At 36.8% G+C, this 24,234-nt stretch overlaps 1 protein-coding gene across 4 annotated transcripts in view; it reads right to left on the reverse strand.

The window, feature by feature from the left end:
- Positions 1 to 3,696: 3,696 nt before the first annotated feature.
- The window catches only part of LOC113240075 (forkhead box protein K1), an 80,845-nt gene continuing 60,307 nt past the window's right edge, over positions 3,697 to 24,234 (reverse strand). The window contains exons 2-11 of one of the 4 annotated variants that reach the window (XM_026477285.1): positions 17,520 to 17,680; positions 15,772 to 15,911; positions 14,273 to 14,568; positions 13,043 to 13,198; positions 12,252 to 12,363; positions 10,507 to 10,603; positions 10,108 to 10,203; positions 8,565 to 8,652; positions 6,275 to 6,419; positions 3,697 to 4,655 (exon numbers count right to left, since the gene is read on the reverse strand). In XM_026477285.1, coding sequence (XP_026333070.1) covers positions 4,623 to 4,655; positions 6,275 to 6,419; positions 8,565 to 8,652; positions 10,108 to 10,203; positions 10,507 to 10,603; positions 12,252 to 12,363; positions 13,043 to 13,198; positions 14,273 to 14,568; positions 15,772 to 15,911; positions 17,520 to 17,680 — 1,324 coding nt within the window. In that variant the 3' untranslated portion in view covers positions 3,697 to 4,622. Of the gene's footprint in view, positions 4,656 to 6,209; positions 6,420 to 8,564; positions 8,653 to 10,107; positions 10,204 to 10,506; positions 10,604 to 12,251; positions 12,364 to 13,042; positions 13,199 to 14,272; positions 14,569 to 15,771; positions 15,912 to 17,519; positions 17,681 to 24,234 lie in introns of all 4 variants that reach the window. The other 3 variants (XM_026477284.1, XM_026477283.1, XM_026477286.1) reach the window with 3 other exon arrangements.

Genomic DNA, 24,234 nt, shown 5'->3' on the forward strand with positions numbered 1-24,234 from the left:
TTTATTTGTCAGACGAAATTCAATTTCATTACAAGTGCACCCGACATTCATTTGTTTTCAAACGAAATTCAATTACATCGAAATTAAGTAACCCCGATTATTATTTAATCGGGTACACTCTTCAATTGTTAATCGAACTTCTTACGTTCACACTAACAGTACCACTGGTGACTAAGATTGACAAGAATCTTATCCCGTCCGTCCACACTACGGCCATGCAACAAATTTTAAGTCAACTTGACTTTGTATAAAAAATTGCATATAACATCACATCACTATTACATGATGTGTAGCCATGGCCACGAGCCGCTGTTGATGGGCGATTTCACCACGCCTTTCATACACGGTTTTTAATTCATTTCCAGTATCTATTAAAACAAATTCATTTCATATTTAAATTACGTTGCTTTACTTCGTGATTTATAGAACAAAAAATTCAATGTCTTTTATAAACAAATATATAACAAATAAATATATATCTCCTTTTAAATACAGCCATGTTTGGAGTTCGAAATTGTTCCATTTTACTTTAAAACTTAAATAAGAATTCATAAGTGCGACTGAGATAAACGCTCTTGGTAAGCCGGCGCAGCGTTTGCGTCAAACTAATTTGATCGATACTTCGTATACAAATAAAGCTTACAATGACTTATCAACTAAGATATAATATTAAAATTGTAAGTAGATATAATACAATTCTTATGGAGGAAGAAAGTAAGATTCAGTAAAAGCCGAATTTCAAGCGCATGAGAGCTCAATTTAATTTGGTTGTTTCTAACTATCAATTCGATGTCAACTCAATGTAGACCCTCCGAATATCTATCAATTTCGACAAGCTATCAATGTTATCTGACAGATGCTTTGACATCGAAAAATTATTTAAAATTGAGCTCTGTTGCACGTTCATAGCAAATAATGACCTTATGATACGGGATATGAAACTACAACATATAAACCGGCTAAACAGTCTGAAAAAAAATTAAGACGAGTTTATGCAACATGTCACATAAAACAGTGGACCAAAATTCATTTATTATGAAACAAAATTAATGTAAAGAGAACCAATTTAATAAAAAAAATGTGCAAATGATTGTAGTGAACGGAAATCCGTAGTTCCTATCTATCTACGAAAACATGTTAAGTACTACGAAAACTATATGAAGTTAAGCAAAAGCCGACACGTTACTTTTGTACATTGTAATAGTGGATAGTATCGACGATAATTCTACAACAATGTCGTTTTTGGTCATGTGTTTGTTACCTTTTAGTGTGTTCTTAAACATTACGGACTATGGCAGAATATGACGGAGGACAATGTACTTCAAAGCTCTTCGTGACTGCATAGGAAGTTTTTTAATTATTACCTTGTATTTCTTTTTTACCATGTTGCAAGTTAAATATTTTGTTATCATTTTGATTTTGACATTGCGACGGTCCAGACCTAACTTGGCAGCTACAAGGTCCACTGCATGGAAAAATCATCAACGCCACAAGTATGGTAAGTTACTCGGTGAGTTTTGTGGTGAGTGGGAAGTAAACCGGCTGTTAAAAAATAAAATAAGTATCGGTGCGCTACTCTATTATGTACTATTAAAATTGGTGTTCGTTATCTTAATAAGATTATAAAAATAAAGCTGTTACGGGACACTTTTTCATGATCTCATTGTAACTTTTTCTTATTAGTATTTTCTTAGAACAAGGTAGTCCAGGCCTATCCCTTAACTGAGTCGGTTCCTGAGGTAGCTGCGCGGTGCGCGAGGAATGACAGTTTACGTAACAGTTATGTCACGCTGCACACGGGATAATTTCAACAAGATTTGTCTGACGATATTCAATAACAAGTTGAATGAAAAAAGAATTGTCTTGTCTATTCATTTCAACTATCAATTAAATAGTTGTTTTAACCGGCTTAAAAAAAGAAGGGGTTTTAAATTCGACTGTTTTTTTGTATATATGTTACGCAATTTGGGAACCGATTCTGATGATTCTTTTTTTTTATTGGAAAGAGTGTACCTTAATATTGGTCTCATTTAAATTTAAAGAAAATATTCCACCTCTACAAACTAGTTGATGAATCCGATTTCGCACACTTTCTGGTAACAAATTTCAGTAAAACTTAGCAAAGATAGTAATTCCACGAACTTTTGAGGTCTGTTTTTCAGAGTACTAACTCTGAACTGAGATTATTTTTTTATATTTATAAAATATAAAAGCGCATTTGACCTCCATCTCACCTGATGGAAAGTTACGATGAGGTCCACGATGGAACATGCACACCTATTTTATTTCACACTGTTTCACGTAACAACAATAGCCTAATTTGGTAGGCACTTTTTTCAGTCTACTATAACTCGCTATTGAATATCGTCAGAAAAATGTTGTTGAAATTATCCCTATTATGTTGCGTAAACTGTCACTCGTCCCGCACCGCTGAGCTACCTCAGGAACGGACTCAGTTAAGCGGTAATCACGTAGTATCGAGTCTTCATAAAAAAGTCCCTCGTAAATTACCATTTTCATGTAAAACATTTACGCTAATCTAAACTGTACGTGGCAAATAAAAGGAACTATTATTGCATAACACAAAACTACACTAGTTGCAAACAAAAAATTATATCATACTGTTAGCTCGATATTCCTCTTAATCGAATGTTGTCGTTTTGATGAATTTCTCGATTTTATTTTTTAATCAATTCGAATGTTGAATATTATGTATTTCGTATTCGAGATTTTTTTACATGACATGACATGCCAAAAAGAACATTTTTAACATTGACTTACAATTATATGGACGTCGGGTCCGCGCTAAAAAGTGTCCGCACTTGTAAGGCGTTAAAATCATATACAGAGCGCCAAACTCCGCTTTAGTCTTCATTTGTTCGACTGACAGCGCGATACTGCGATGACATTACAATTTAAATTTCGAATAGGTTGACTTGGGACATTTTTTTCGTGGTTTTTGTATTAGACCCGTCGTCCATTTATTTGTAAGTCAATGATTTTTAAGTATGTACAGATGTAGATATGAAAGTTTGTTTCTTGTAATTCGCCTATACCTTGCAGTAGCTTTAAAATTTCGCAGTCGGGATTACATTGGTTTTTTTTCACGCGAAATTTTGACATAAGCACGATTGAAAAACGCAGTGTTTATTTTACTTTAAATTGTCCTAGAAGACACAACATCAACACAGAAATATTTAAAGTTATTTGTAAATTTTTCTACAACAAGGGAAAAATCCTAAAAATTGTTTTTTTTTAAATGTTGTACTGCAATTGTCGAAATTCGTTCAAATTATATCTATTCAATTCTTTATTTTGTGGTAATTTAAAAAGTTGCTGTTTTCCACTCGTTTCCGTATTTTTTCGCTTCCCTTTTTAATATTAATTAACTTAAAAAAATGATAAGACAGATTCGACCAATGTTAATTATTCCTTGTTTAACCTTGAAATTAAATTACAACTTAACGGTTAATGAAAATTAAAAAATACACAGCAGAAATGTATGTACAAATGTACCTTGACTACAGTAATCAACTTTCAAAAAAATAGTAATGTTTTTAGACAAAGTACATAGTTTCTGCTATTTATTATTAGTTTTTTTTTTTATTTAAATGACATTTCGATTAAACAAGCAACAACATTTAGTTACCTTACATTAAACTAAAAATTAATTTTATTTTTTCATCATTGCACTTAGTAGCTCATTATAACGTGTAAATCAACCTCAAAAATTGCTATTCATTTAGTTCAATTTTTTTGAGGCTGATTTCACGTAGTCACTCCTTGCGTAAATTAAAAAATCAAATGTCAAAATGAAGTTTGAACGTCAAACGTCGGCGTCCATTTGGAACTTAAAAACTCCCGCTTAGTCAGCGTAAACTTAAAATAACCACTCAAAACAATTTCCCTTAACACTGTAGTTTTTAATATGGCGTCAAATGACGTCATATTTATATGAGGCGACACTCGAACCATTTAGTTTATAAACACCACTATCACTTTATTGCTAGAAGCTTGGCTTTTCAAGCACTAGAGCAGAACAAGGAGTATGACGTATAACGACATACGTAACACGCATCCCACTTCTGATAATCAAGTTAATCAGAAGTGGGATCATCTTATTCTGCCTCCACACTCTCCCTCTGTCGGCAGGCACGAACCAAGTGACCAATCACAAAGCTGGTCCAAATCACTCAGTCTTCTATGCTACAAGTCCATATTTCTATCTTCCAAGAGTGCCTATATCTCGTCACCTTAACTATGCACCTGATATGACACAAGTTTTTATGCGACACTTTCGTAAATTCACTTGAAGTGTCTCCGGTATTCTGTGTTATTCAATATTGCACTGTTGTCAGATATAAATTGTGTTTACTTTTCTCTGTGATGTCTTCATATTGGAACTTTAGTATAATATAAATTCAACTTGTTTATGCTATATGCAGAAACACAATCATTTTGCGTCTCTTTACTGCATTGTTATATTTTTAGTGTCTTTTTTATTTCATTCAAGTTAAGTGTCGTGAATGAAATTTGGGAGGTGGCTTTCTGGTGGTAGTGTGATGGTTTGTATGTCAGGTGGTAGTATGAGACGTGACGCGTCGGGCTGATTTAGCGGAGCGTCAATACGCGCGTCGGTCGTCGAGGTCCGACATCTGAAAATGTTATTAGAAGTTTACAATTTCCGTTATAAGATTACCGTAGTTATTCAAAACATGAGTTGCATATAAGACCATATCACATAAATCACTAATTATTTGTTATCATTTGCGTTGCTATATTTTGAAAGAAAAATTGCGAAAGAAAAATTTAACACGAAAAAAATTACTTCGATCCGAGTGGACTCAAACCAGTGTCGGTTGCCTCAACGTGGGAACAAACACATTGCGAAAATTCGTAAGATCGGCTAGCTAGACCCGTAGCTCAATTGGTAGCGCGGTATCCACGTGGAGGCAACAGACACCGGTTCGAATCCAGTCGGATTGAAGAAAATTTTCATTGTTTGTTCCGTCTTCGTATTAATAATAATCATTTGGGTTTTCAAAACTAGAAAAATCTATTTTCTTTTGTCAGGGTTATTTCTAAAACGTCACATCATAAACAACAACGTTATTCCATGACTTTTTACAAAACATAATAAATTTACTATAAATAAACTTTTAAGTTCTTGTTGTACTGATAATTTTTAGAGTATTTGGTGGAATAAGTTCACACGTGCAAGCCCCCTCCGCGACGATCCCACCCCCGTTCTGCATAGAGTTATTAAAGTTTAGAGCAATCCATATATTTTTGTCTGAAAGTGAAATCTGTTCAATTATTAAAAGTCATGGAAATAAAACTTGTTATTATGATGTTAGTCTCAAATTAGGTTGGTTGTGCAAAGAGGTAGTTGGGATGTCATCTGGTTAGCGACATGACATGTTTGGTTAGTGAAACAGGAACAATTTTAGAAAGTGTGTTTATTCGTTCACGGTGCAAATAGGAGTAAAATATTAATTCAATTACTATTAATCTTACGCCTACTCAACATTTCCTTCAATATGCAATTCAATGACCAACCAAAGAAGTTACGTTGCTTCGACACATTGCATTAGTAATATAGTCCTTGAGGATGTTACCATTTTAAAAATAATCCTGTATAATTAAAGTTTGTGTTAGAATTTGGGAATCTAGATTGACACCATCGAGCATATAACTAGAAATAGAGACGAAATAAGGACCATCCATCCCCGGCATCCCATCAACTAAATGGGCCTTGTATCATTTTTAAATGTCTTAAAAAACCATAACCCAGTTTTAGAATATTGAAAATGTTTAATGATATTTCAGCTATGCATCGCTATGGTAAGTTTTTAAAAGAGAATTTTGTGCTCTATTTTTTTCTAATAAAACGGATATTTGACTATCTGTCACTTGGCTGCATTTTAGTTAGTGGACGGCAGAATATCTCTAACAATGGGGGCTGCTCCACTCGGTAGTGTGGGAAAAACGGCAAAACATCTAATTACAAAACAAACCACACTTCATCGGTAATAAAATATCTAGTTTTGCAATCTTCGTCCATTATAGCAAAGCTCAAGTTAAGCTGGTCGATTTGAAGGGCTGGCCAATCGGAGCGCAGTTGTCACCGTAATGATTTGGCAGAATAGTTTGCAAACAAATTAAATGACATTTCGTCTCTATTTCTGGTTACGTAGTCGACGATCTACCAATTGTCGTGTAACAACGCATTTGCATCGTCAGTTCGTGAATGACTAGAGCGAGGCTGCCGTACGTTGTCGTGCTTGGCGCGCTTGTGCGGCGGCGGGTGGTGCGCGTGGTGCGCGTGGTGCGGCGGGCTGCCGTCGGCCTCCTCGATCACCAGCTCGCCGCCCAGCGCCGCGCAGCCCTCCTCGCCGCCGGCGAAGCCGCCGCTGCCGCTGCCCACACCATTCATTCGTTCAATGTTCGAACAATGTTCGTACAAGTGTTACGCAAGTAATCAATAAGAGCAAACCTAGGGTCGGCGGACTAAAGCACAAGTCAAAAAGTGCTTCATTTGTTAATATATAATTATATATTTTTCTGTGTTGTTTACAGTGTTGGAAGATGTGAAGAGAATGATAAATTTGAAAAAGACGCCTCTAGAATAAAGTAACAAATGAATTTGACTAATGTGCTTTAGCCGGTAGATGTATTAATTTAAATGAATGATGTTGGATTTTGACTTATGTGCTTTAGTCCGCCGACCCTAGAACCCCGTTGGGGTGTAGCAAAGCAGTAATGTTAGCATTACTATGTTCCGGTTTTGAAGGGTCAGGGTGCTGGTGAAATTACAGGGTCGTCAACTATTGTCTCAGGGTGACAGGCGCAGTGGCAGTGCCCCTCAGATCTTTGCGATTTAAAGCTCTGTATAACAGTGGCACTGCCACAGAACATATAACTGAAGGTTCTTAAAATAGACACATCACGTTATGAAACAATTGAAGCGTTCATCACTTCTGTGAAATCATCTTATAGGAGAGTCCATGAAGTCCCTCACGCCGTAGTAGCACTCATTTATCAAAAGAGACTTTAATATGCTTTTGAATGGTTTGTCATTTTCTTCTGTCTTAAGGGAATCTGGTATTTTATTATAAATGAATATACATCTACAGATAGAGTTTCTCGTTCAACAAATCGGTCGCAAGTAGAGGATTAGTTACAGTAGGGCTCAAAGTTTTCTGACCGTCTATTACAGCCTTGTCCGTAGTATTTTATAGTACGCTTGTGTCATCTGATCCCCTGCTACTCAGTCCACTCGGATAGTGCAGAAAGCGTTCAGAGAAAAGAACTTAGGATACTTAGTTACAAATGTGGTTATGGCCGCAGCCTCGTTGGCTATAGTGACAGACTTGAGGAATTTAAAGTGACCTCCTTACGTGCTCGCTGTAAGAAACAGGACATCACATACTTGCACAAAGTTGTTCATGGTGAGATTGATTCTCCTTACCTATTAAATAAAGTAGCTCTCTCTACAAGGCGCAACCCCCGAACACCCAACAAGACGTTTTACTTGCGAACATACAGGAATAATACTTCCTTTTACAACCCCTTTGTAAGAATGTGTCGGTTTTACACAGAGATATCTATGAAAAACATCGATTTGGACATTTTTGATCCAAGATCCAGAGTATTTAAACGTGTAGTAAAGCAACTTGCACTTGTATAGATTTTCATCCATTCTCTTGACGCTTTAGTATTAAGTAAATAAGTAAATTAACAGCAAATTTACCAGTAGTTCTTTCTTGTTACTATAGAATGATGTGTCAACATAAGTAGGGTTAAAATCTATCACAGAACTTTCTTATATCATATTTAATTTGTATCAATGTAATTTGATTGTTATCTGTTTTGTTGTCCATATAATAAATAAAGTAGAGCCCCTTGTGACAGAGTTCGTCGTTCGTCCCGGGAAGTACAGTCACCTTACCTATTTCAGCCGCCAGGCAGCAAGGGCGCTGGTGAAATTACAGGCGCCTGGAACTTGTCAACTTATGTCTCAGGGTAACGGGCGCGGTGGCTGTGCCCTTAAGATCTTACACTGCAACTGTTATGATAGGCGTGTCGCTTACACCAGGTGCACGACCTGTGCGTCCTGTCGCTTGATATTATAAAAAAGGAAGACACGAAATCACCGTGCAAAAATTGACAACCTACACCCTCAACAATTTAATAAACAGGACGGCCGCAGTACTAATTTTATTCTTCTATCTCGGAAACTACTGGAGATATACATAGAAAATTGATGGCTATAGTAGTCAACTCCCTGTGTGAAAAAATCAAGACGGCGATTTAATATGGCGACTGAAGGATCTTGCTTCAATTCGATTGAAAATTATTATGTGGACGTCGTTTTATTTTCACAATAGTTTATTTGTTTCTATAGTTATTGTTTATATTGGTGATTATCATATTTTCCATTGAGATTCTCTTTCATATTGTAATATTAATAATATGAAATGAATCGTTTGACTAAATTGAATTAACCTATTGGAATTATAGAGTTTAAGAGCCAAAATTAGCTTTTTAGCTGTTATACATACGCGTAGTAAGGCTCATGGTGCAGCGGCGCATCTTCCTCCTGTATGGATACGAGGTTGCCACCCGTCGTTGTGCCTACCACGTACTTTTCTGTAAGTGAAACATAACTGTGATAACACTGAAAAAAAAAAAAGTTAAAAATAACCAAAGTAGAAACTGTATTATTTTTTCTAAAACGTACTGATGCGATATGAACAAAACGCGTGTAGGTTTGTGTGTGTTAGGGAAACTATATACACACCGCAGCTACTGCGATGTGATTAAAAGGCTATTTGTTCTCGAAATGCTTAATAGATGGCGTCAAAAAAAAATCGAAAATTAACTAACGTCTACTATTGGGTAATTTTCCAAAAAAAATCCAATACTGAAAATACTTCCGGTAAAATTCCCGAGAAATTGGAAAAATGGGAAAAATATTATTTCGAAGGCTCATATTATGTTCTACATGTATAAATATCTTATGAAGTTTTATTTAGCGTCAATTATAAAATAAACTTGTATAGTTGTAAGTACCTAGAGAAAAACGAGATTTAGTTATAAGCTACTTAGAAAAAAACGAGATTTATAATGATTTCAACAACAGCGGAAAAGAAACTTTTTATTGGCTCCTCGTTTTAGTTCAGTAACTTCAACTTTTGGCAGGTGTCAACGTCAAATGTGGAAAATAAATAGAAAGATTAGAAAATATCCGGAATAATATTTTTTTTTTCTGTAACATGATTTTTACAAAATGGGATTTCTTCCATAACCCAACACTACTAAGTTCCAAACTGAATCTCACAATATTTTACGGCGCCATCTACCAGCACAAAGTTAAACCATTTAAACAAGAGTAAATGCGGCGCCATCTATTGGCACAAAGCTGAACCATTTATTTTATTATATATTTTGCTATTTTTTTATTACTTGTTTTATATGTTTTTTACATATAACCATCGATATTAAGCTCTTAACGCCAACACAGTATCTATTCATAAAATATATTCGAGAGTGTTCAATTAGATAGAGAGGTTATTAATAAACGTCGCTCAGCACTTAGGCTACGGTTCAATATAGTTATTAACTCTTAATTTAACAAGTGAAGGGTATCAGTCAGTTGAGATGGTAACATCCACAACACTGACAATTTAGCAGCAGTAGACGTCCTAGCAGTAGAGGTCCTTATGACAGAGTTCGTCCAGTGCAGTACTGCCACCTTACTTATTTCTGCCGCCAAACAGTAATGTTAGCATTACTGCGTTCGATTGATTGATGAATAGTAGCTCGATGGCTATCCACTGACAAGGCACTACGGTTAATTTTTAGCAGAATACCAAACGTACAAAATCATGCTATATCGACACATAAATGAGGTTATTTAAAATTAACAGACTTGGAGCCAAGGAAAGACAAGTCTGAGGATCGAAATGACACATTATACCGAACTTCGGAGTTGTTTATAAATAAAAGCGTGTGATACAAATGTATACACAAATCTATAATACAGCGGAAGTTCTTCCCCATTGTTATAGAAACAATTGGAATAGAATCCAGTGCAGAACGTACCTTCTCTCTCGCCGCCGGCGCCATTGGTGACGACAGTGATCTGATGGCCCGCCATCACCAGTCCGCTGCCGCCGGCGCTGTACGGCATGCCGTGGCCTGCACACGCACGGGTTACATCTCGTTAACAATAATAACAATAAAAATAAAAAAATTTTAACAATAAAAAAAATGAATTCAGTTAATATGGCTCCTCAATATTTTTACACTTAAAAATAGAGCTCGTCGACTGTTGGTATAAGACGACAAATCTAGCTGAAATTACGCCGCTGAATTAATCTTGATGATGACAATTTTAAAATGTTAACTTAATGTACTGGCGGGTGCAATGGATTGCGCTATAAGAAGCGTTATTCAGTCGCGTAATTTCCGCTAGGCGGTCCTTGACTTGGGGAGGCTTACCCGGGGAGCCGGGGGCGCTCTGTGAGACGCCCGCCGCGCGCGGGAACAGGTACTGCGCCGCCTGCGACGACGACGACAGCCGCGACGACGACGCCTGCTGCAACCATTCGCGACAATCCTTAGGAATAGTGTTGCAGAAAACTCGAGTTCAGGAGATTTAGTAGCAGTAGAGTTTCTTGTGAAAGAGTTCGTTCAGAAAAGTACTGCCACCTCACCTATTTCTGCCGCCAAGCTGTAAAGTGAGTCTTACTGCGTTCCGGTTTTGAAGGGTAAGGGTGTTAGTGAAATTACAGGCCCATGGGACTTGTCAACATATGTCTCAGGGTGACAGGCGCAGTGACAGTGCCCCTCAGATCTTTGAGATTCAAAGCACTGCAACGATTATGGACAGATTTGTAGCTTACCATAAGGCGCACGACTTGGTCGTCCCGTCACATGATATTATTTTGAAAAAGTATACATTTTAGGACTGCTCCAATTCCAATTCGCTTGATGTATTACGAGCCTATCGAATTTCCGAATAGACTCGAGTTCGACATTAGTGCTAGAGTCTATTTATGTAATGAGTCCAGCTCGTTGCTGCCAAGTACCTAATGTGCGGTGTTGTGGTGTGGTGTGTTAAACTGTATAGTACAATAGCTGTGGTATAATTAAGTATTAATATCTTCTTTTAAATCACTATATTGGGTTTTTGTTTTTTAATTAATTCGTAGGCTATAGTAGTTGTTCAGTAAAATTTAACCCAAATTGTTGTACTCGAGTCTTTCTTGAGTAGAAGTGGCTTCGAATCGAGTTTTGGAATTACGTTTACGACTCGAGTTCTTTTTAGACTCGAGTCCGTGCTCCGATGACTCGCGCTGGACTCGATGTGCAAAATAGAGTTTACAAGTGTAGACTCCCGGACTCGAGATTTTAACAACGCTATTTAGGAACCATTAGGACCGACTTGTTTACATACTCCGATGATGCAAGGCTAGTCCAAACCAGCCGGCTAAACGAAAGTTTGCACGGTGGATTGCCACTATGCTGAAATTCTGTCCTTGCAGCTCCAAGTGCCGTTGAAGCTTTTTTAGAAAACTCAGCTCTCAAACTTTGAACTAAAAAGAGTGAATATCAAGTTGTTTTGCCCCACATCTTTATCGTAAATACACATCCGGTTTTAAATAATTTTCTTTTAGAACCAACGGATTTTATTTCGAATGACCTAAAAAATCCATCTATGTTAAAAAAATTGATTAAAAAAGCCTGATTTTCGGTAAATGGCAAAAATGGTTGTTACCTAGACACGTTTGACGCGAGTACTTACAGTAGAACTATCGTGTTTGGGTTAACAAAATCGGTCTCGACGAGTTGTAAGCTTACACATGGTAACTTTATCGACTTTTGAATTACGCCGTTTTGAATTGGGTGTTTTTGACTGCCTCGGTGGCCGAATGGTTACCATGCCGGGCTGCCATGCAGAGGTCCCTGGTTCGATTCCCGGGCCGTGAGAAGTATTTATAGGGCCTACATTTATTTCTCTCATAAGTTTGGGTGTAATTTGTGGTTGTCTATGTGTGTGTCCATGGCACCCGTGACACAGGGTTTCCCTAGTGCCGGGCTATGTTGAGTGTGTGCGTTATTATTATTTATATAAACCTAATACTTTAGCATTCTTCGTTCTTTCGGTCGCTTACTACGACTCTCCCGACCAGATAGAACGCAAGGCAAAAGTCATATCCGTTTGTTAGAGCGTCGACAGGTACCTGCTGTTCGTGCTCCTCGTTGGTGAAGAGGTCGGGCGTGGGCTCGCGGGAGAGTTCCTCGGGCGTCACCAGCCCCGACACGCCCACCTGCGACGGCGACGTCGGCGCCGACCTGCGACCACAGACCATCGTCACAGCGCCAGCCGCCGAAGGACCGTCTCCGCCAGGAAACTCAACACTCAAACTTGAATCATCTTCACTTCATAGATAAGCAAATCACACTTCAAATTGTCGTGTTCATAAACTGAATATATGAAGAATGAACAACGAAGCTCTAGGGGTTGCTTTTCTTAAATATACATTTGAATACATTTATCATTTACATATGATATTTTTATTTCAAACATCGAGACTACCTGCAAGAGCTAAACGGGTCACTACTACGGGTTCTTGTCATCCAAGTACGCAGAAGCTGTATGATATACCTTTAGTATAAAGTTTTTGTTTCACTATAGTTTTAAACCTCGTAAATGGCAAATTTTAAATATAACCAGAAATCTTACTACAGAAGCGTATTACATGGCCCCTTAAAGGAATTTGTAACTTTAGAACAGCTAGTTTTTATTTTTATTCCGCGTATTAATGTTATGTCTGTCACTATTTTTCATAAAAAAAAAATACTATGCTTCTTAACATAAATAACATTTTCAGAAATATACTGTGACGTTAAATAATGTTAATTCTCTTTAAACTTATCTCAAAAAAGACCCTCTGGGGTCCAGATTGTAAATTGCCCTAACCGCACGCAGGAGAGGCTGGAGAGGCCGGAGAGGCCGCAGAGGTCGACGTACCTGGAGGAGAGGCCGAATGGCGCGCGGAACTGCACGCCGCGCGGCCGCCTCGGGCGGAAGGCCAGCTCAATGAGCTTACTTTCGCTCTGCGCGTCAATCCGCCAGAACGACCCCTTGCCCGGCTCCTCTTGGCTGCGGGGCACCTTGATGAAGTATCTGCAACGCATTTTGTTTATGTTATCGACGACGGGACGTACAATTCTGTCTACTCCAAACAAAATAGGGAGGGTGCTATACGTGCGCCCGGAGCGACTCACCTAAGGCACTAGACTTTTGAAAACCGGATGAATACTGTGCAACCGGGCGGACCTGGAGTCAGGACCTGACTGAGAAGGTCCCAGGTCACAGGTTATAGTGCCCTTTCCCCATAACCAAGAGCTTGATAGGGAGGGTCACTTTTTACAAAACTTACGTAGAAAGATATGGGGCTGCTCCATCCTGGATAAATGTTATCTCTTGAAACTACTTATCCTTTCTTTTACAATGGGGTAATAAAACCATTAACACTTCGTTTACTTAAAACTTACCTGGACTTAATGATCTTGGTCAATCGTATGAGTCATGAGTGCGCTAAATGCTTTTTCTGAATCCGAGTTTTGGATTATTTATTTACTCATCTCTTATCTTATATATTAAAAAAAAAATACTTCGTAAAATACTGACTGCTGACTCTCTTCTTACTAATTCAACAAAGTTACTTCCGCACATAGATTACTAAGTTTACAATTCAGTGCATTTGCGTAAATGTGTTCGAACTGGTTGTTTGCACTATACAGACGGCAGAGTCTCGTTAACGCACCTTTTTTTTTTTTAATAATATTTCGTCAACTATAACGCGTTATTGCTTGGAGGTAGAAATAGATACTGTGGCTGTCAATTTCAACCGCTGGAGAACCGAGTAACGAATCCTTCGCCTTCAAAGTTTGAGGCCTTTGTCTCTGTGTGTCTGTCTGCGGCATCACAGGTCCCAAAGGACTTTTCTTAAAGCAGATTTTTTGGTCAATTTCATTTTCTAATTTAAATTAAACCAAAAAATAAAACCCCTTTGTGTTAAAAACAATTAATAAAAAAACCTGCTTCTCTGTAATTGGCAAAAACGCACTTGATCCTTACACATTTTTTTTTTTTCATTATTTTTAGTATTTATCATAATACTACTGATGGGGTAGTTTCTCGACAATATCATTTAATTTATAAGATTCATGAAATGAAGTGGAATTACATACTAACCTGTTCAGTGAAAGATTATGGCGTATGGAGTTTTGCCAGCCCTTGTCGGCGGTGCGGTAGTAGGGGTAGTGCTTGGTGATGTAACTGTAGATTCCGGAGAGCGTGAGTTGCTTGTCCGACGCGGAGGCGACGGCCTGCACGATCAGCTGCGCGTAGCTGTACGGCGGCTTGGCGTCGTCGCGCTCGCGGTCCCCCCGGTCCCCCCGGTCGCGGTCGCGGGACTCGCGCACGTCGCGCGGTTCGCGGCCCTCGCGGTCGCGGGAGCTGCCGTACCCCGAATCTGACGTTGACGACGCCTGGAATTCACCATGGTTTTGTAGTTTACTAGGACTGCGGCTGGCTGTTTTACATTGTGTTTATAAACATTGGAACTATACTTGATAATGTAGTGTATACACGACGACAATTGCTACTTTCTTTCAGTATGAAATGTACATAGAAATAAGAATGCGCTTGTTATGTTTGTTAGTGTGTAAAGAGACATTAGGTACCTGTTAACAAAAAGTTGTTGCTCATTTGTAAACATTTTGCTTTTTTCTTCCGCCATTTTGTCCATTCCAAACGAAATATAATAAACAAGAGAGTTACTAATTTTGAAAAAAGAATAAATAACGAATGCGTCACGATAGTGGCCTGTATTATTTTTGAATTGAAAATAGTCAAAAGAAATTACTTTTCAGCCAACCCTCGTAAATGTATACCACGTTCTTTTTCTATTCTACCTACCATGGTTAATAAATTTGTTGTAATAGACTTATTTATTGTTATTGGCACATCTGAATCCTAATTTGGGAGCCAGTCAAAACTTTGTACCTGCCTTTTGCAAAAAGTTATTATTAATAATGGTTTCCCCGTGTCAACGACACGCTTAAAAACAAGTAACATCTACAACTGAACCTTCATTGGAAGGCGACGTATGAAATACTGTTTACAGCTGTGCTGTACTTCTGAGAAACAACTAATTGAACGTCTGATTAATTTAATTATGAAACTTACGATCTTACGAAACGTCCTTACGAAATGTATCTAATGATAAAAAGTTAACAACATGTTATAATTTTTTTCTACCCATTCGATCTTTGTATCAATAATTTAGTATAACAAAATAGTGGTGTAATTTCACAAAACATAAATAAATAATATCATGATACGAAAACATAATATACAATAAAAAAAATGTTAGTTATTTCCAAAAAAAAATTTTTTATTTGTATTCAATTGTTTTTATGTGAAATTACTCCACTAGTTTGTTATTATTATTAATACAAATATCTAACACTAATAAAAGAAAAATCGGATTAAGGATTTTTTCTGAGTATTCGATCTTTGTATTAATAATTATAAAAAAAAAATTGTTAGAACGGTTGCCCCGGTTTGGCAAATGGGTCTCTCGACGCTGGAATTCCTCTTTGTGTAAGTTCGACATTTGTATCAATAATAGTATTTTATTTTTCGAACCCCACTCGAACTTGAAGTGATATAATGCAGCAGATACTGACCGCAGTGCCATTGGAGGTGGGCCGCTGGTGGTCGGCGAGTGCGGCGTAGTGCGCGACGAGCCCAAGGTCGGCGTGCCGCCGGCCCGACGAGCCCGCGCCGCGCGGCGACGTGGGACAGCTGTTTGCCGCGCTTATCGTGCCTGGAACGTCAAACCAGCTAGATTTATTTTTTATTCATTTCAAATTGGCTAATTTGGAATACCAGTCGGAATCTTATTATAGAAGCGTACATATCGACTAATCTGTAGAACAAAGCGACTCTTCCTACGTAAAGTATCGTATGTCGAAATTGCCAAGTTTACAGGGAAGCGTTAAGTTTTTAATTCACTGAAATGAGTATAACACGTGACTTTAGCATAGAAATGCTAAATGTAATTGAAAAATAATAAAATAAATTATGGTTGTTCATCTAACCGATATCTAAGATTTTATAATACTCTGTTTGAGTTTTGCCGAATAAAACTAAGAAATAGAGTCATGTGTTACGCTCATTTCAGTGAATTGAAAATTTTAAAACGCTTCCCTGTAAACTTGGCAATTTCGACATACGATACTTTACGTAGGAGGGGTCGAAAGACCTATGTGCAAGACTGCTTATTCTCAGGACATTGTACATTTCGTTCGCTGTTCTTAACTGTTCTTCTTCTTATCGACCGATTATGGATTTTATACTTGCGAAACGAAATAATACATAAAATTCTTAAAACACCTGGAGCTAGGTCTTATTTTGAATAACGAAATTATGTATTTATCCTCTTTTCGTTGTATATTTCGTTGTACTCTGTTCTTCGGATGAGTCGATATTGCCCCTTATATGAATTTGAGACTTTATGAAAACAAATGTCAAGAACAGCTAGGTTTATTTTTATTCCTCATATTAATGTTATGTCAGTCAGTTATTTCGTAAAAAAATTAATATTTTTCTTAACATAAATAACATTTTCATAAATGTACTGTGACGTTAGTGTAAGAATGTTTATCCGCAAGTTTTTACAGGACCAAAGATTCAATAGATAAGTAAAGAAGAAAGGCACAAGTAGCAAACTCATAATTAATCGCTTTGGATAAAATCGTAGTTAAAATACGCAGGGCGCGGCAGATTAAGTTTTAATCCACTGCCCATCTCTGCACTTGACGATAGATAGTCGCCATATCTCGGACAATGCTAGTTAAACCTAATAGCACAATCCCGGACGATAAGCTGTTTTAAAAAAAGACCTAATTTTCTTTTGTATCTTGTAGAAAAAAAGTATGTATTGCATATAAAGAAGGGCTTAAGTAACTAAAAGGGACCTTTATATTTAAAAGTTGACTTACAACAGAAATATGTAATTATTTTAAAATAAATATGTAAAGGGCATTATTATAATCGTGCCTTTTCAATATGTTAATTATGAAGTAATTATTGTAATTGAACATAACAAGGGTACAGTTACATACACATTGGTAAGTAATAAACTCCTTTGACTTAACAAACGTCAAATATTTATTTATAAGTACTTTACATGGTGTTCTCGTTTCCAAAAAACCTATACATTTTTCGGAATTTAAATGTGAAATTTGAATTTACCACGAGCTTTTCGATGAAAGAAAACATCGTGATTGAACCTGTACTGTGAAGAAGTTGCCCAGAATTGGCCCATCGTAGCGGACTATGGCCTAAACCCTCGCCAGAGAGGAGACCCGTGTCCAGCAGTGGGACGTATAGATGGGTTGATACTAAACATAATATGACAAGGTCAACTAACCGGTGGGTGATGGCGCCGGACTTCGCCCATCATTCTCCATGGGGATGGTGATCCTGAGCGGCGGCAAGGGGGGTCCTGAACTGCCCGCCCCCACTCCGCTCTCCTCCACAAGCGACTGAAACTCCAGACGGATATTCGTCGAAGGGAAACGTAGCGTGCACCTGGAACGTGAACGTATTCACACATTAAGCAACAAAAATATCATTCTAGAAGGAATAGACATGCAACATATTAATAGACTCTGTGGCCGAACGGTTACCATAATGGACTCCTAAGTCTGCTAATTTTATATCAACTCAGTTGCGTGTCTATAGAAGTGTTGGGCCATGGAGAAATTTCCATTTTGGAAATATCTTATTTTTGAGATAAATAAATTATTTTTCGGATATTTTTACAATGTTTTTCCTTTAATTTTTCCACGTTTTTGACGTTGACACCTGTCAAAAGTTGAAGCTATTGAACAAAAACGAAGGAGCAAGTGGTGATGATGTGGTTGTTGTAGGTTTTATGTGAAACGATTTTAAATCTTGTTTTTCCATAACTAGCTTTTAGCTAAACAAGTTTATTTTATAATTCACGCTAAATAATACTTCAAAAGATATTTCTAAACGTAGAACATAACATGAGCCTTCCAAATTAATTTTTTGAAATTTTTAGAACTTTTCCAGAAAAAAAATCCATTATTTGAAATTTTTAGGAAAATTACCCAACAGTAGTCTATAGAATGTCAACGGCAGAATCTTGTACGTTTGGTATTCTGCTAAAAACTAAGCGTAGTTGATTGCCAGTGGCTAGCCGCCGAGCTATTATTCAACAGCCATTGAAATAATTTGGCATTCTACTCTTCAATGGAAAGTCGATGGCACTTTAAAGACTAAATTGCGGATTAAACGAGAAAAAAATAAGATATGTGTAGTAATTCTCATGGTAGCTTTAATAAGGCAACATCGATGGTTAGTGAATGAATGAATGAATGATTCAGATTCAGATTCATTTATTTCTCTAATATAACATTACAGTATAAATTGCACTACATGTCAAAGTATAAGAAATTATATTGAGATCGTCAGACAAAAAGGAAAATTATAAGAAAAGCACACAATAATTAGAAAATTAACAATTCATTATATAATATTGTTGTCATTAAATTATATATCAAATATCATTCTCCATCAAGGATCGTCATAAGTTGATAACAATTATACAAGAGTATGTTAATGCGGTAAAAATTAGAATAAAAATAGAAAATACTGAATTCGTTACAATTTAAAGTCCATAAATTCTTTTACGGAGTATATAGGATTTTTCAAGAAAAGGTCTTTCAGCCGGCGCCCAAATGTTTCGTCAGACGGTTCAAGTCTGAGTAGCGGGTAAACGCTCATAGTAAGTAGGTCCGATGACACACGGGTTTTTCTCTGCAAGTGCCATGCGTCGAGGGACTGTTCTCAAATGACCGTGACGGCGAAGTGGGATGCCAGAAACATTTACAGTACCAAATGAAGACAGATTATTTCTAACATACATTATAATTTCGTATAAGTAGAGTGAGTAGTGAATGAATGTATGAAATGAGTAATGAATGAAATCACAGCCATTCCACTGACACTTAGACCAACTACTATTGAACCAGACTTTAGCAGAATAACAAATATGATCATAATTGCAATATAGTCTCATTGGAGTCTCTACAGAATTACTACGACCAGCCCCATATCCTTCTATATAAGTTTTGTTCATAGTGCCCCTCCCTATCAACCTCTTGTTTATGAGGGAAGGGCACGACGACTTGCGCGAGCGAACCCGCACAGGGACCATCTAAATCAGGTCCTAACTCTGGATCAGTACGTTTGCAAGGACTTCATCCGGTTCTCTGTAAGGCTATAGCACCCTCCCTGTTTTCCAGATAGGTACCAGAAGATGTCTAGCATCAGGAGTGACCGGAAGATGTTTAGCATCAGCAGAATTACAAAGACCAGTTTTCAGAAAATTTGTTTGTGAAAAGTGTTTCTGCTGGAAGCGACACGCTACAGAAACCCAACCGCCTTAGACTGCTGGCGAGGCTGACTGTAATTAACCCGTTTGCGGACAAAACAATTGGGATTATTTCAGTTAAGGTCACTATTAATATTATTGCGATTCCTTAATAAATAAATAAGGGCTTCGAAGTTTTCGAAACGGTTTGAATAAAAATAAAACGATCTCAAAAGTTCGTGTAATTACATCTATTCGCCAAGTTTTTTTGAAATCGGTTACCAGAAAATGCGCGAAACCGGATTCAACCCCTAGTGTGCCACCCTTAGAGGTGGAATATTTTCTTCAAATTTAAATGGGACCTTTACTGAAGTACCCTCTTTTCAACAAAAAATACTCATCGAAATCGGTTCATAAATGCCGGTGTAATTGCGTAAAATACGCATAAAAAAACACAGTCTAATCGAGAGCCTCCTTTTTTTAAGTCGATTAAAAATAATGTATGACGTGTAGCAGAAAGGTACAAAGAAACAAACAAGTAAGTGCAAACAGCAGGTAGGCAACTCAATATTATTTATTTACATAAAAGTTCGTTTACCTAGCCCCACGTTGGGCGCCAAGTCTGTAGTTGGCACGTTACAGGGAATTGAAAGCGCCGACCCATTTCTTTTAAAAGAAAATCTTTCTAACGCTGCGCGAAGTTGCGGAGATAAGCCCGTTCATTTAATACAGTTGAATGTAAATGAGAAAATTTTTTTAAGCCTTTGTTTATGTCATTCTAAGGTTCGATATTATATATGGACAACAAATATAATTATTACGTCACAAAATCGTAACAAATCTTTAATAAAATTGAATGAAGCGAGTAAACATTTCAGTATAAAACTGGTACGTGGATTTAAAGGCGAGTTAAATTTCACAGCGGTACATGGGAAACCTGTGTAAACGATTCCATGGACTGTTTAATGCCGCAGTGCAGCATTTCCATGGGTACATCAATGGTACAAATATAAGCTCTTAAGCCTTTTAAAACATTTGCAATAATGTTATGACTTATTTATTTATTTTTTCGTAACTCTATGCACTTACATTTTCCGAAAACGTGTATTTTATGTATGATGATTAGCACCATAAAAGAGAATTAAAAATACAGAAAGAAAATTACAACACATCACTATTACACAAATCAATTTTAGATTATTATTCGTCATACATACGTAGATTTCCTTTTATAAAACTTCATTTTTCTTTCTACTTTCCTATACAGGGTTATATTTAAAATACTAACAACCTCGCAACTATATTACTAACACCATAAACAACAACTTATGTTCCATGACCTTTGATTATAAATCTACTAAAAAAAACTTTAGATTTTTGATGTACTATCTGACACTTTTTAGATCTGTATCTGGTAGAACAAGCTCAACTGTGCAGGCGTACTCCGCGACAACCCCACACACCCTGCACAGAGTTATTACCCTTTAGATCGATCTATTTAAATCTATTTATTTTTGTATGAAATTTAAATCTGTTGAATTATTAAAAGTAATGGAACTGAAGTTGTTGTTTATGTTAGTAACATAGTCCTGGGAGGTTGTTATATAGGGATTAATCATAATCATGCAGTTTTTATTACATTGCCCATTTGCTGCGGGCATTATTAATACAGACCGACTATTATTCACGGTGACCGTGCTTATCATAGAGCCCGTAACAATTACACACATATATTTTACACATAAATATATGTTTGTGACCATTGAATGTTATGACAACTTTAATTAGGCCAACACTTTAAGAAGGAGCAGAGGAAAAATTCCTAATCTTCGATTTGATTTTAGAGGGGTATATCCACTTTAAAGTTAAAAATAAAATATTGTATGAGTAACTACACGATATATTCAAGAATAGACATTAATCAGAAACATAAAACAATAAAGTTTCCTCGATAGATAAAAATCACGAAATGACCTCTAATTTTCACATTTTTCCGATTTATCCTCGAAATGCTACAGGTTATTAGGACAAAAATTAGATAATTAATTAATTATATTTATGCATGATCGACAACTGTCACTTCGGATTTTTTAAATCCCTTTAGTTTTAGAGTTATTCCGCTAAAACGAATTTGGTACTTTTAATGCGCAAAATTCAACATCTCCTGTCGCATGTCACGCGAACTTCAGGCATATATTTGTTTCACAAATTTGGGCGGAGCCAACGTCAAAACTTTTTTGGCATGAGAGCTCTTAACATAAGTCCATTTCATATTGTGTAATTTCAAACTAATGCATTAAGCAAGTTGTTGATTGTAGTAAATGAATAAAGCAAACAAAAATCTCAGTCAGATAAGGAATACTCGAAATTAAAAGCCATTGTCTTCTGATTTGGTCGAATATCACTTATTTCGTGAGTTTGGGTGTAATTTGTGGTTGTCTATGTGTGTGTCCATGGCACCCGCGACACAGGGTTTCCCTAGTGCGGGGCTATGTTGAGCGTGTGCGTTATTGATATTATTATTTGACAGTAATTGTTTCTGATGTCGGGCAGAGAACGGGAGTAGACTCCCTGTAAAAGAGCGAAACGTCAGTTTGTTTGAAAAAAAAGCAAATCGATACCTCCCATGTAAGTTGTTGTAACACAACAACTTACATATCCTTTTTATATATATTACACAAAACACCTAGGTTTTTAACTTTTAAAACCAAACCAAAACCAAAGAAAAAACTTAGTGTTTTGTTCACTTTTAAACATGGAACCTATAATATACATGAAAAGTATATATTTAAGTTAATAAGTAAATATCTTTGTATTGATGATTATAACAAACTAGTGGACTAATTTCACATAAAAATAATTGAATATCAATTCAATAAAAATTTAAATACAATGAATGGCTACATCTCTAACCGGGGTGGTGTCTTGGATTTCTCATGGATGGCGCTACGGCTTAAAAGTTGTTCAAAAAACCAAATACAAAGATACGACGCAAGCACATAGAAAAATTCGTGAGGTCCGCTGGTTCTTTCCGTTGCTTAGTTGGTATAGCGTCTGGCACGGCATGCTAGAAGACGTCGGTTCGAATCCGGCCCGATCGAAGATTTTTTTTCTGGGTATTCGATATTTGTATTGATGATTATAAGTAAATAATAATTGTAACTTTTTTATTTAAAAAAAAACCCGATCTCAAAAGTTCATGGATTTACATAATATGTAATACATCATCAAATATATATTATATTTACCAAGTTTTATTGAAATCAGTAATGGGAAAGTGCGCGAAACCGGATTCATCTCCTAGTTCGCCACCCTTATAGGTGGAATATTTTCACTGGAGTAATCTCGAAATATACGTAAAAAAAAACAATCTAAATGAAAATCTCCTCCTTTTTAAGTCGGTTAAAAATAGTTTCATTCCCTTTTTGTAACAATCGCGAAAATCTAAGAACTCGATAAATAAATGATATATAATAAGGCACATTCCCCGTCGCCCCATTAGAGGATAATATCCCTTTTTAAATAGAAAGCAAAACGTATAAACTGCAGTCAATACAAATCCTGCAATTTGCGCAAGCTACAAAGGACACCACCCTATGTCTATCTGTCCTTGTCACTCGCAGAACTGCAACAACCAAGACTAGAGCAGGAAATTAAATGTATTGAGCTTGGAAAATCGATTCCAATACCAACAATAGTCTTTAAAGACTGTATTATAGATCTACATTGTCGGGTGCACCACGCAATGACCTATTATGCGACACAGCGGGCGGCCTTTTAAACTGCTGTATAAGGGTTGTGAGATACATCACTAGTAGTGATGTCATACACATTTTGGTACTTTAAGGCATGACATATACAACTTTAAAGTCAGTGCAGTGAGTAGTGTATTCATATTGTCCGTAACAATTGCAGTGCCACACAGGGCATTGCCACTACGCCCATCACCCTGAGACATAGTTGACAAGTCCTATGTGACAAATCCGGAATGTAGTAATGATCACGTTACTGCTTCGGTGGCAGTACTTTCTTTTACAAGAACTCTACTGCTACTAAAATATCCTATCAGACATATAGAGAGAAGCTGAACAAGTAATTTATTTAATAATCTAAACTCAGGATGAAAACTTGCGTATGCCATTTTTATTTAATATTTATTTATTTAAACACTACAACAGAACAACAAGGAATTCACTAGTTAGAGACCAACAGGCTGATTTTAATTCAAATCAAAAACGATGCCATCGGGTAGCCCATCTGAGTCTCGACATCAGATGGGTTTCTAAGCGAAGAGATGAACCTGATTCCTACTATATCTTTCTAATTTGTAAGTTAAATCAACTGTCGTTCCGATGATAAATGTCATAAGTTTCTCGGAAGAGACGCAGTTTCCGATCGGCAGAGGCGATCAAAATCAAGCTGCTGGTAACTGTTTTACTAGTTTACTAAGTTGTATTGCACATTAGATTCTTTTGGAACACTGCAGACCGCACCAGCTTTGAGATGATCCGTATGATGCATAAATTCCTATGTGTTCTTAGTTATTTCTTCTTGAATAAAGGTAGCAGTTGAGGTTCACTAGAAGTAGAGCTCCTTGTGGAAGAGTTCGTCCAGGGAAGTATTGCCATCTTACCTATTTCTGCCGCCAGCATTATTCTACGTCTTGTATATTATATGTTAGCATTTATTTATTTATTTATTTAAACACTTTATTGTACCACAAAGTAACTTACAAATTTTCAGA

Source organism: Hyposmocoma kahamanoa, unplaced genomic scaffold (assembly GCF_003589595.1).
Source record: "Hyposmocoma kahamanoa isolate Upper Pololo Valley unplaced genomic scaffold, ASM358959v1 119, whole genome shotgun sequence".
NCBI classification, from domain to species: domain Eukaryota; kingdom Metazoa; phylum Arthropoda; class Insecta; order Lepidoptera; family Cosmopterigidae; genus Hyposmocoma; species Hyposmocoma kahamanoa.